This window comes from Diadema setosum, chromosome 13, assembly GCF_964275005.1.
Source record: "Diadema setosum chromosome 13, eeDiaSeto1, whole genome shotgun sequence".
Taxonomy (NCBI): domain Eukaryota; kingdom Metazoa; phylum Echinodermata; class Echinoidea; order Diadematoida; family Diadematidae; genus Diadema; species Diadema setosum.
In genome coordinates this window covers 734,041-746,469 of record NC_092697.1, presented here as the reverse complement: position 1 = coordinate 746,469, position 12,429 = coordinate 734,041, and the positions used below count along the sequence as shown (strand labels likewise).

The window sequence follows — 12,429 nt, the reverse complement described above, 5'->3', positions numbered from 1 at the left end:
CTTCTCATCCAACCGTGACTGAACAGAAACTTCAAAAATTCATAACTTTTGAACGGATTGTCCGATTTTCCTCAAACTCTCACTGCTGTGTTCTGTTAACATTGCAGCATTCACTCAACCCACATATCTATGAAGGTGAACTTGTCCTTTAATTGGATCATGACTGATCGGACATCGCTTTTAGTGACGATTTTTTTTTTTCAAATAGTAACTATTTGACTGCAAAATGATGTCACAAAGCAATTGTAACAACGCCCTGCTTCGTATCACAACGGTGACTTTCTGAAAAATAATATGTCACCATGGAGGTATTGTTCTAATAGTAGTTCCATGTTCATACTATGCACATTATAGAAAAAGCCACAGTAGACCAAAAGTATAGGAATGTGCCAGCTAATTTAGATAGGAGCCTACAGCGGTTCTTCGATGTAAGGATGATGATGATGATGATGATAATAATGATACAATATGGTCACATTTATCAAAGGTATAAGTATATATAGCATCTTCAGTGTTACTTGCAATGCTCTAATGGCAGAGGGCCCTGATTGATGCCATACCCAAGCGTCACCAGATAGGCCTAGGCCTACCCATTTATACTCCTTCGTCGAGAGATGGACATGGATATGGGAAAAAAAAAGTCTTGTCACTATGAGGCCGTAGGAACTTGACGGGATTTAAACTCGGGACCTACGATTGAAAGTTATAGTAGTCTTAAGTTATACCAATACCTCACTATTATATGCCACAGTTCCCTATTAAATGACGTGCTCTAATGTATTTGTTATATCTATACATTCAGTAGGCCTAGTTAAGGTTGGAACTTGTTCTCTTATTTTGGCGATACACTGATTACTGCCAGGATGCAAAGAATACTAGTGCCTGCATGATCGACCTATTACACACATTATATATATATATATACACATATATATTTATATATATATATATATATATATATATATATATATATATATATATATATATTCATATATATATATATATATATATATATACATGTATATATATATACATATATGTATATATATATATACATGTATATATATATACATATATGTATATATATATATATACATGTATATATATATACATATATGTGTATATATATACATATATGTATATATATATATATATATATATATATATATATATATAATCCCGATGGAAACCCATTTTCTTTGCTCAAAGTTTTCACTAGCTATCATTTGTTTCTGGTCATCAGCTTTCCCTTTATTCATTTCATATATATATGTATATGTATATGTATATGTATGTATATGTATATATATATATATATATATACGCAATGCAAACAGACATATGAATATGATATATATGTATAATGATTCTGTTTGTGACAATAGATTATCATAGAGACATAAATCATAAAGACAATATGATTATCATATGGCAGCATTACGATATAAGAATTTATTTATGTGTGCGTATGAGGATATATACATATACGCAATGCAAATAGACATATGAATATGATATATATGTATAATGATTCTGTTTGTGATCATCATGCTAAGAATTATAAGACAATATGATTATCATATGGCAGCATTATGATATAAGAATTTATTTATATATTTTTTGGACATATGATGTTTTTCTGATGATGATTTGAGGTTAGAGTGGATATTTGTATTGAATTGAATGATTGATTTGTGTATATAAAGGAAATGATTTAGAAGATTGGTAATATGTGAAATTGCATTATATATTATATGACACATCAGGTTATTCATATAATAATCGTTCTGTTGGTAGGTCCTGACGAAGGCCCAATGACGGGCCGAAAGCTTGACAAATAAAAGGGAGACTAAGATCGAGAGCAACGTCCCGCCTCAGTCCAATTTCTTTCAACTATATGCATCCAACAATGCGGCACCGCGTACGTTCGGGACCCAGGGAACTATTTCTCACATTATATATATATATATAAAAAAATATATATATATATATATATAAATATATATATATATATATATATATATATATATATATATATATATATATATATATATATATTATCTTGAGTTGAAGGCATCATAGGCATATATAATATTTTGTTTCTTTTTGCATTGCTGCAAATCCCATGGCATGTTTAAGGCCACGTGAGCAGTCTTAGCGGCCCGATAATTAACACTGAGCAAGAGAATTTTGATAATACGATGGCAGCAGGTGTGAATATTCTCAAACTGTCCCGTGACTACACACAAAAATTATCTCTGCTGCTCTCGTGGACTTATACAATGATATATACAATGATAAACAGACATGTCGAAGTGCAGGCTATTGTACCGCGCTCTAGGTGACACGACATGAGTCTCTTGTTGCTGCTGCTTTTAGTCCCCTCCTCCTCCAGTCCTGCGTCAACTTCTTTCTTTTTCCGCCTTCTCCCAGCCATCCTCTCCTTTCCCCCCTCCTCCTCTTCATCATCATCACCGTCACCATCATCACCATCAGTTTGATTCTTCCTCATCTTCTCTTCTCTTTCTTCTTCTTCTGCTACTATGCTCGAACTTTCTGCTTCTCGTCTGCATCTTCCTCATATATTTATTTCATTTCATTTTATTAGAGCTGTTCTGCTGGCGGTCCTATGGAATTTCATTTCTTCTTGTTTTATTCTAATGGTTCAAAATTATCATGGTGACGGTAATGATGAAAGTGACGATGATGAATATGATAGTGATATCTTCCAAATCTACAGTTTAATATTGGTCAGTTTACTTACAGTCACTTTCAACGCGGAGGATCGCTACCACGACTTGGATTTTGTTGTGATGAACATGCAGAAGCAGCACTCTTTATACTTTCAGTTATATTTTGATAATATGGCTGTGACTGACAGATAACGTAATGAGGTATATGGCTTGCCTTGAGAGGATTATGATATCATATCAACCGCTTTTATCAATAGGACGCATGAGTATGTGTTTATTGTTATGTCTCGTCTGTTCCATAAGTTCTTTTATGTATAAGGTACAATTTATTTGACAAAAACACAAACAAAAAGAATTTACACCCTCATCACATACACGAATCAAGTGCTTCATTGAATACATCGCATTGATATTAGTCCTCTTTTTTTATTTTCTAAACAAGTCAGACATGTGCAACTAATTGGGGGAAACCGGTAGACACATTACGTAAATCTAGCTTTTGAGGTCTCTATTGTCGCGTCATGAACATTTCTTCATCAAGTATATAGGCTCCTACATGTGTTTCTTCTAATAAGTATCTTGAAACGTATGGACTATGTCTATGCGCACAACACTTAAAACACATCATAAGCACATTATGTATACGCACATATACTCACACAATGTAAGTATGAACATAAGCTGAATCTAGAGCTTTCAGAATGAGCATAATATTTTTGGCATTGAAAGAAACAGAGTTGCAGTGATGGGGTACAATAAGACACCAAACAAAGAAGCGCGTTTTAATGATTTACGTTTATTGACATTGTACTCCCAAAGAAATCGTTTTATTGTGTGAATATTCTCCGTGATCATGTGGTGATACAGGAAAACAAGACAAGGAACATTTACAAGAAAAAAAAAAAACCAGATTGGAAATGACTGTGCCAGCCAAGTCAGCAAATAACAATTCCAAAATATCTTATGAACAGGAAAGTAAAATACGTAGATTTCATTAAAATGTTGAAAATGGTTTCTAGATTGTATGTTTGATGGAGACTTTTGAGTCTTTTTCCATTTCCGTTAGACTTCATACACTGTCACTGTTATGTTTTTAACTATACTGCATCACTCAATCAATTCACCCAATGGAATTATCTAACCTTTATTGAAGTTCTATTCTCAGAATAAAGAGCTCAAGAAAACAAAACGCACTCACGGTTCCTTTAATACCACGTATAATGAGGCGCACGTACATGCACCACACACCCCTAGAATGACTAAAAATCAATTGTACACTACACTATCAATATATTCTAGCTCGTATTCGATTCGGTGGTCGATCTCCTACGGCTCGTAGGAGAGGACGTGAACGCTCCCGTCGGAGTAGCACGGAATGATCACCTCAACGTTGCCATCGCCGTCGAGATCATGAACGGTTGGCGCACCAACGGTTCCATCCGTAGCCTCGAATATGGACCTTTTCGTGTAGCTCCAGTTGTTGGTGTCGGAGTCGTTCTCCGTTTCGAACACGTAGATGTTGCTGTCATCGTCACCGGTTAGCATTATCAGGGGTTTGTTCCTGAATAAAACATCATTTGAAGAAAAGTAGATTAGAATCTAACAACATCAGAAATAATCTTCCACAAAATGATAATGAAAAGGATGATAAGAAAGCACCCCTTTCTCCCTTCACTTTTCTCCTCTCTCTTTCTTCCTCATTACTACCGTTATCAGTGGTTACAAAAGTTTGACCTTGGCACATGATCTTGAAATATACCATAACATGAATATCTCCCATCATGTGCATCTCTTACTTGTAAGTATTTCTTTATTTGGACTAATGATCGGAAAGTTATTGTCAGAAAAGAGTCCATGGCTATGTTTAGCATGAACATTAAAAATGCGACGGAAACACAACAGCAACACAACAGAAGACACACGTAAACACAAAGGATACAACAACCGGCAGCTTAAAATGTGTACAGAAACAGTTGCGTAGCAACCTGAGGAAATTAGGCTTACTTGAAAAGAGACAAAGCTAGACAAAAGTGGTGATATCCTCGTGATATTGGGAAATAGTAGCAATGAGTTAATGGGAAATATATCGATTATATAGGAACTTTCAAAGGGTTTCCAATGGATATAATTCTGCTTAGACCTCACATTTCTATGACAAAATTTGCTCTCAGCCAATCAGATGCAAGAGTTTCAGTAGCTTATAACAACTGTCTGAACTTGTTATTGATTACAACTTTTATGAAACGGGGTCCTGAATGCCTCTCCAAGACTGACCTGTACGTCCCGTCTGGCCGGAAGGTGAAAGTGGTTCCGGGTGAACCCATACCCTCAGTAACGACCAGACCAGGGGGCTTGAAGCCTTCAGCGATCAGGTGTCGAGTCCACGTGCCAGTTGCCCAGTTATCAGGGATTTCAAACACTACCAGTTGACCATTTGATTTACTGTGTGAAAATGAAGTTATAGGGAGTATTATATGAGGGAGTACTATCTTCAGTGATCCTAAAGCTCCCAGTACGCCATTCTTTAGGACACATTCCCCTCCGTTATTGTACAATCTGAAAGCTTTCAAACACTGATCGTAGGCGCAGATCTAGCTGTCCTTGAAGATATTAAGCTTTCGATACATGATGAGAAGTAATTTCGTGTAACCTATAATACTGACTGAAAAGCAAGAAAAGTATGAGAGCATGCAATAACTAATAAGTCGTACGAAATCGGCTATAAATATATACAAAATGTATTTGATGGATTCACTAATATAATGGTTCAAATGTTTGTGCCCTCTTTTATCACAACAAGAATTATAAACCTAAAAAGTCCTAGTTTTCAAATTGTGACGTTGTTAATATGCTAAAGTCTAAACGGCATCGTCCTGATGATAATAACTATCATTGATAATTTTGATGTTATCATAACTGTTTTGTTGCCTTTGTTTCATAGTAAAAATATCTCGCATGCTACTCTGGTTACAACAGATTATTCTTCATGTTCTTTGTTTTATTCTTGTTTAAAAGATCATTCTACACACCTGTTGATGGAGACTAGGAGGTCCTTTCTGCCGTCTCCGTTGATATCAACGTACTGCAATAATAACGAACAATAAGCATTGGGACATACGCGGTAATGAAACATAAATCATTATATACTTTAAACACAAGAATAACTGGAAGGCACTTTCAGCCAATTCATATGAACTTCAATCACTTTTTTTTTTTCTTTGCATTCATTTTCAGCTGTAAAATTAGAATTGGTTTAATTTTGTACATTGAATACAGATGTGGGTGAGTCATCATGTCTATTGTATTATGATAAAAATTAATTAGAAGCCGGGTATACCGCTGTATAATTAAGTAACAAAATGATCACACAGTATACAAATAACATGCGCACACCAACACACACGTACGCACAAAAGAAAACGTTTGAAAACCAAAAAGTAATCTATCATTAGAACAAGTATTTATTCCAACCTATGTAATTACCATGACAATCTACATGACCTTATCATAAACTTTAAGTGAAACTAGCTAGATGCATTTTGTTCAATGTGAGAGAGATATTTCGGTTTACCTCACAGTCGAAATATCGGTTGTCGGCAATCGCTTCGATAGTACGGTGGTTCAAGTTCTTGAAATCTGGCTGATCTGAACAAATGAAAAAAATTCGAGTGTTTTATTTTTATAAAAAAAAAAAAAATTCTGTGTAAATGCACTGGTATTCAATAAGTTTTGTTTGTGTGTGTGTGTATCCACTATGTCCACTATGTTTTAATTAATACTGTATTACTTGTACGTTAATTTGGAAGTGGCTTCATCAGGAAGGTGGCATCGGATCGGGAGTGTGTGTGTATGTGTGTGTGTGTGTGTGTGTGTGTGTGTGTTCGTGGGTGTGGGTGTAGGTGTGTGGTGGTGTCTGGTGTTTGGTGTTTCTAGGTTTCCGAGTGAATTGGGGTGGTGGGATTGGGATTTGATTTGAAGGATGGTTTAAATTGCAAGAAAGATATTTGGTAGGATTGAATATCTAGAATAGAATAATTTGTTTTGGTTAAGAGGGGGAGGGCTGGTTGGGTTTTTATAAATGGTTTCATTTTAGATTTGTATAATGTATTTCTTGTTTCTTTTTTATGCATATGCTCTTATAAATGGAGTATGAGTTATATGATTTAATATTAAAGGGATATGTTTGGCATCATTTTGGCATATTACGTCAATATTTTCTCGTGAAGATATTATCCGTGGAATTCATTGATAATTGAGTTATTCATGTTGAAGAGATTATTTGCAGTATAAATTGAAAAAAAATGGATTATTTGTGTTTTGAGTTGTATTTGAATTGGGTTTTTTTTCTTCATGTTACACCCAGATAGGGTTGATTCATAAATGATTTGAATGAAATTAATAAACATCAAGGAAAAACAAAAAGTGTGTGTGTTTTTCTTTGGCTTTCTAATACATATATCGAATTGTGTCAGCAAAGTTTATGTCGATAAGTCAAATTATGTAATGATGTAACGATATTACAGAAAAAATGATTGCGAAGATAAATGCGTTACTTTCTCGCCCTGATTGTTACAAAAATGAATTCTGATGATTTCTGCCACCGGTATCAACATCGTCATCATTGTCGCCAACAGTTGAATATTGAAAGAGATATTTTGAATTATCTGATTAATTAGATAAACGAATAAATATTAAATCAGCAATCAATGTATTAAATCTATCGCAATTTAAACAGTATAGTTCGACTGAAAAAATAACCCTGTACTTTAAAACAAGAAAGCAAGATGGAGAATTCTTTAGAGCAAAAGTTCGTCAAAATGCCTACCGTCGTCGGACCAGGAGGCGACCAGTTTCTCGGCAAAGTACTGCGTGCTGAAGATGGCCGTACGGGTGACCCATGGCGACATCGGTATCTCCTCGTAACGGAAGAGGGCATCGGGTCCCTCGAAGAGCGTGTCAACATCCCATGTGGAGGAGATAGGATTCATCCGTGGCTGGCTGAAGTACACCATCTCTGCCAGTGTCGTTGAGGCGGATGCTAAAGGTTCAGGAGAGAAGGAAGTGGATGATAGATGAGAACGGGATGGTAATCACGGGTTCCTGGTATTACTGCATGTCACTGTGAAACAGGCGAGTATAATTTTGTAGCCTCATTCTGAACAGGAAAAGGGTTCTCTGAACATTTATCAAGAGCAACTATCTACAAAGTTTAACGATGTCGATGGAACAGTGAACAAATTGGAAAGATTATAGCTTAAAGTTATATATAAAGGGGGAAGTAAAATCTGAACTCATACATGTCATAAGCAATAATAAGGCTTACATCGATTCAGTATCATCAGGGTTCTTGTGGGCGTAAACAGTAACGCTTTCAACGACCAACTAATCTGTTTTAATTCTTCATTAAGTGATGATTAAATCACTTTCCATTTACATGAAAATATCGCTAAATGGCGGTGTTACTTACAGCCGTTGAGTACACAGAAGTACCGCAAATCGTTTGCAAAGTTTCGTCATGTATGTATTGTAAAATCCAATATCTATATCGGATTGCCCTTGTCTATCGGTCCTATAACTGGGTGCACGTCACGAGACTGACACCCACGAGTCAAACAGCCCACGAATTATAAAGCCCACGAGTCATACAGCTCACGAGTCATACCGCCCATGAGTTATACAGCTCACGAGTCATACAGCCCATCAGTTCGACACTAAGCGAACAAGGCCCAAGAGACCGACACGCCCCGTGTTGTATTCGTCGAACTCGTGGGCTGTTTTTACCTAATTGTGTCGAACCCATGGGCTCTTTTTGCCTAGTGTCGAACTCATGGGCTGTATGACTCGTTGGTGTCGGTCTAGTGGGGTGACCCCCTATAATTTTGTTAAAACCACGAACTCTTTTTTCAGTACTTCTCCACCACATTTTTCCTGCATTTTCCCCGAGTTCATAACGAAGAATAATATTACCCACATGTATCGGCTCTGGCGGTGAGCATGTCTTTTCGCCCGTCACCATCGACATCGACGAAGTAGACACGATGATACCACCAGTGCTCCGTGACCGACCCAGTGGTCAGGTCGTGGTAGGGAGCCGGGTGGGCTGTGTGGAGAAAACATGCAACTGGAGTGGTCATCTTCACTGGCAAACACTCTCGTCTGCTGTCGAACAAGATTCACTCACAAAATAAATTTACTGCATTTCTTAAAAAGTGATGATTATACTTCATCATTAATTTCAGAAGCTGATACATGTACATGATACACGATGAGGACAGGTTAATTCTATGTTACATGTTGATATTTGATGAATACCTTGTAGAATTGAAGCTGGAGTCAAATGACTCGAAATATCATCAACATGACAGAGGAATATCACAATATGAGTGCCACATGGTTCCAAAATTTCATCGTATGTCATTTGCTTTGTATTTTTGTGACGTCTTATGTTACTTGGTGATTGAATATCACATCTAAAAGGCGAAGCTGTCGTCATAAACCGTATTGAACATGAGTGAACACACACACACACCTACACACACACACGCACACACACACACACACCATTTATACCTGTACTTTATCTACTTGGATTGAATTGAATTGAATTGAGACATGAATATGGAATACTCTATAATATCCTATTTGATTGAACATGATTGCCACATTACCAGACCCATTCTTTTATGTTTCTGTTTAACAACGTAATTGTAAAGAGAAATTGTCTAAGTTGTCAAATAATTATCATGATTCAAAAGTGATAACCCTCTGGTTTAACGCAAGCTCTTTACAATCAAATTAGACATTTAGATCATTTACAATTTGAACGAACACATACAATCACGTGACAATGGTTTTTCGTTAGTCGCTGTTCAGTTCACTGTATGACTATACACATGTGGCTGCGTTTGTCTGGGTTGATTTTATTTCTGTCTTTTTTGCTCCAAGGAGATTACTGTACTAAATTTTCCAGATATGATAGGAAATGCAAAATCATAATATTTGAATATCTATGATTTACTCCTGCCTGCCAATAAAGTTTGACTGATGCTCCAAATCAAATCACATCCCCTGAAAAAAAAAATGCATACATTACAAACTGTGAGTTCAAACACATAGGCCTACATACATGTATACATCTTATATATAGAAAAAAAAAAGCACTGTCGAGTCCAGGCGACATATATTTCTACGTCTCATTTAACTCTTAGGTATAAGTTTATAGTTGTACCAATAGATTATTAAACAGAAAATGACACTCACACGAACTGTCTGCTTCAATCAGACCAATACTTCCTGCTGTTTTGCCGGGAACCAAAAATCCGTTGGCCACCCACCAATACCGATCGGTGCCGAATACATCTTCTGTATATTGAGAAAGAGAAAGCAAGGTCACGAGGTGGTTTTTTAAATCAGTCAATATTTATAGTAGGCCCTATAATTCAAAGTGGGATTGAAATAAAAGAGCGATTAACCAGGAAAGAAGAACTTAAGGCAGAAAGGCTTATAGTGAGTTAGTCCTCCGTGGTTGAGGAAATGTTTTATGAATGTGAAAACACATTTGTTTGTTAGTGGTTACCTAACGAAAAACGCTGGCATGTCTCCATACAAATCATTACAATAGTGACATTAGCTATCTCTCTTCTTATTTTGTCATGTAGAAAAAATACAAATCACACAAACAAGCACAACCTATCTTTCTGTCATTAAAAATAAGAAGCAACAATTCTTCTCGCGATCTCTGTTGGCCAGCTCGTCACTAGGTCATGATTGATTACTTCGCTTCCCTATTTTGCCCTTCACTCCGTTTCTGTCTATCATTCTTTTTCTCTTTTAATACTTCCCCAGCCTCTCTCCCTACATGATGAGATATTGATAAAGCCGTCCATACCTGGAACAGGTTCCACTTCGTTGGGCCACAGAAGACCATCAGCCAAGGTTTGTCGGACTGAGTTCAGGTTACTACTTCCCAGCTTGCTGCCGATGTCCCTGATCACATACACTTCGTCGGTAGACAACGGGTTGGCATTGAAGGTGCTCACCGTCAGGTCCAGCTGGTCAGGATTGTTGGGATTCTCGTGAATGGCAGAGAAAGCAGCATCATCCGCGTCGAATGATGCTATTTCAACGTAACTACCTCCCCGGGCCGCCCCGTTGAGGGCCAGCAAGACGAGGCCCTGCGCAACAAGAAGTAAGATTCTCTTCATTTTGAGTCGGGAGATGTGTCGAAGACGGTATCTCGGTGAAAATGAGAGGAGTCGTTATCTGTATCGAGTATAGATATTACAGACGCAAAAAAAAAACACACCAAAAAACAAAATGTGTCGTTCTTCGCCAGAAGGGCGTGTTCCCAAGAAAAGCTATCGGTCGTTATCAATGGAAGACTTTACAGAAAGTAACTACAAAGGTCATTAATTTGCCACGAGTCTGCTGTTTTAAAGGCATAATTTACCATTTGCAGATGAAATAAAAACCCAACATCAGTGCTTTAAAATAGTCCTAAAATGTGAGTTAGGGATAGAAACAACCACTGTAAAAATTTGAATCCGTATAATCGATGTTAAGTATTGTTAAATACATAAAATCTGAAGAAAAAGTTATAATAACAATGATGTATCCAGACTAAATCGTCTATAGTTATGTCATTGAGAAAAATACTGATATCTCCTTATTATTTTAGGCTTCATTGTGAAAATTTCATGTGGTAGGATGTTTTGTGATACAACGGACCTACATATAATTATATGCATTAAATGTGATACCTTGAACATTTTTAAAATCACTGCTCCCAAAGGTAAACAAGACCTTTAACTACCACCTGAAAACTTGCTGTCGTTACAAACTGATTCGCCCTCTTGATTCAAGATGATTATCATCAAACGGAGCGTAAACCATAATACACCCACACATACACGTATACATACACCCCACACACATTCATTTTCTAACATTGATTTTTAAATTTTGAAGTCCACCTATATAGTTCAATGAAATTTCGTCAGATTCATCAAGATTGGCGCCAGTGAGCACCAAAGTGACTAACCTTCGTTGGTTGATAAGCAGGCACATCAGAAAAAAAATGATGTTGCGGATGCAGATATGATTTACTATGAAGGACTATATGCATTATCATTATACGATAGGAAAAGACAACCCAAATTCAAATCAAATCAAATCAAATCAACCCAAGTATAGGGGCATGAACATTGCAACCGAATGTGAAGTATCTGCCTTCTAGGTCTTCTATACTTGTGCTCATAGCCGGAGTATACGAATTTTAGGGCAAGGTTCGCACAACACTGTATTTTTTTTCTAACGATTATAAACCAATAAATCAGCGTACCATTTGCAAATTACTGCATGTTCCCCCGACCCCCCCCCAAAAAAAAACAAACAAACAAACAAACAAACAACAACAACCAAAAAACCCACAACAACCATGACAACAAGCAAAAAACGAACTTACTAAACAAAACACTGAATGGATTGATTTTTCACCCTCCTAAAGACATCTTAGCAATTTCTACAACAGAATTTGCATATAGTGGAGGAATACATAATGGAGAGAAAGTCTCACAATCTTCAGTCACCTTTAGATGCTTGGACAACATTGAATTCTCTCATGTCAATGTTAACATAATAAGAGAGAGGGTGGGGGTAACTTTTACCAAAGTCTTAATACGACGGCCTTACAGAGAGCCCAAAGTGCAATGCGCCAGTCCTCTCATTCGTTTTAATC

General features: G+C 36.7%; 1 protein-coding gene across 1 annotated transcript; it reads right to left on the bottom strand.

The window, feature by feature from the left end:
• Window positions 1-3,568: 3,568 nt before the first annotated feature.
• Window positions 3,569-10,919, bottom strand: LOC140236953 (uncharacterized). Its single transcript, XM_072316897.1, has 8 exons — window positions 10,582-10,919; window positions 9,954-10,055; window positions 8,665-8,793; window positions 7,519-7,731; window positions 6,265-6,338; window positions 5,723-5,775; window positions 4,968-5,135; window positions 3,569-4,254 (listed from the first exon to the last, which is right to left on the bottom strand). The coding sequence occupies exons 1-8, from the start codon at window positions 10,895-10,897 to the stop codon at window positions 4,020-4,022; spliced, it is 1,290 nt and encodes a 429-aa protein (XP_072172998.1). The 5' UTR covers window positions 10,898-10,919; the 3' UTR covers window positions 3,569-4,019.
• Between the last annotated feature and the right edge of the window lie 1,510 nt (window positions 10,920-12,429).

Coding starts and splice junctions, on each gene's coding strand:
- LOC140236953 (XM_072316897.1), bottom strand. CDS start 10,897: ATGAAGAGAATCTTACTTCTTGTTGCGCAGGGCCTCGTCTTGCTGGCC. Junction 8,794..9,953: donor GATTGAAGCAGACAGTTCGT/GTGAGTGTCATT, acceptor TTCTCCACACAG/CCCACCCGGCTCCCTACCAC. Junction 6,339..7,518: donor CGCCTCCTGGTCCGACGACG/GTAGGCATTTTG, acceptor TCATTTGTTCAG/ATCAGCCAGATTTCAAGAAC.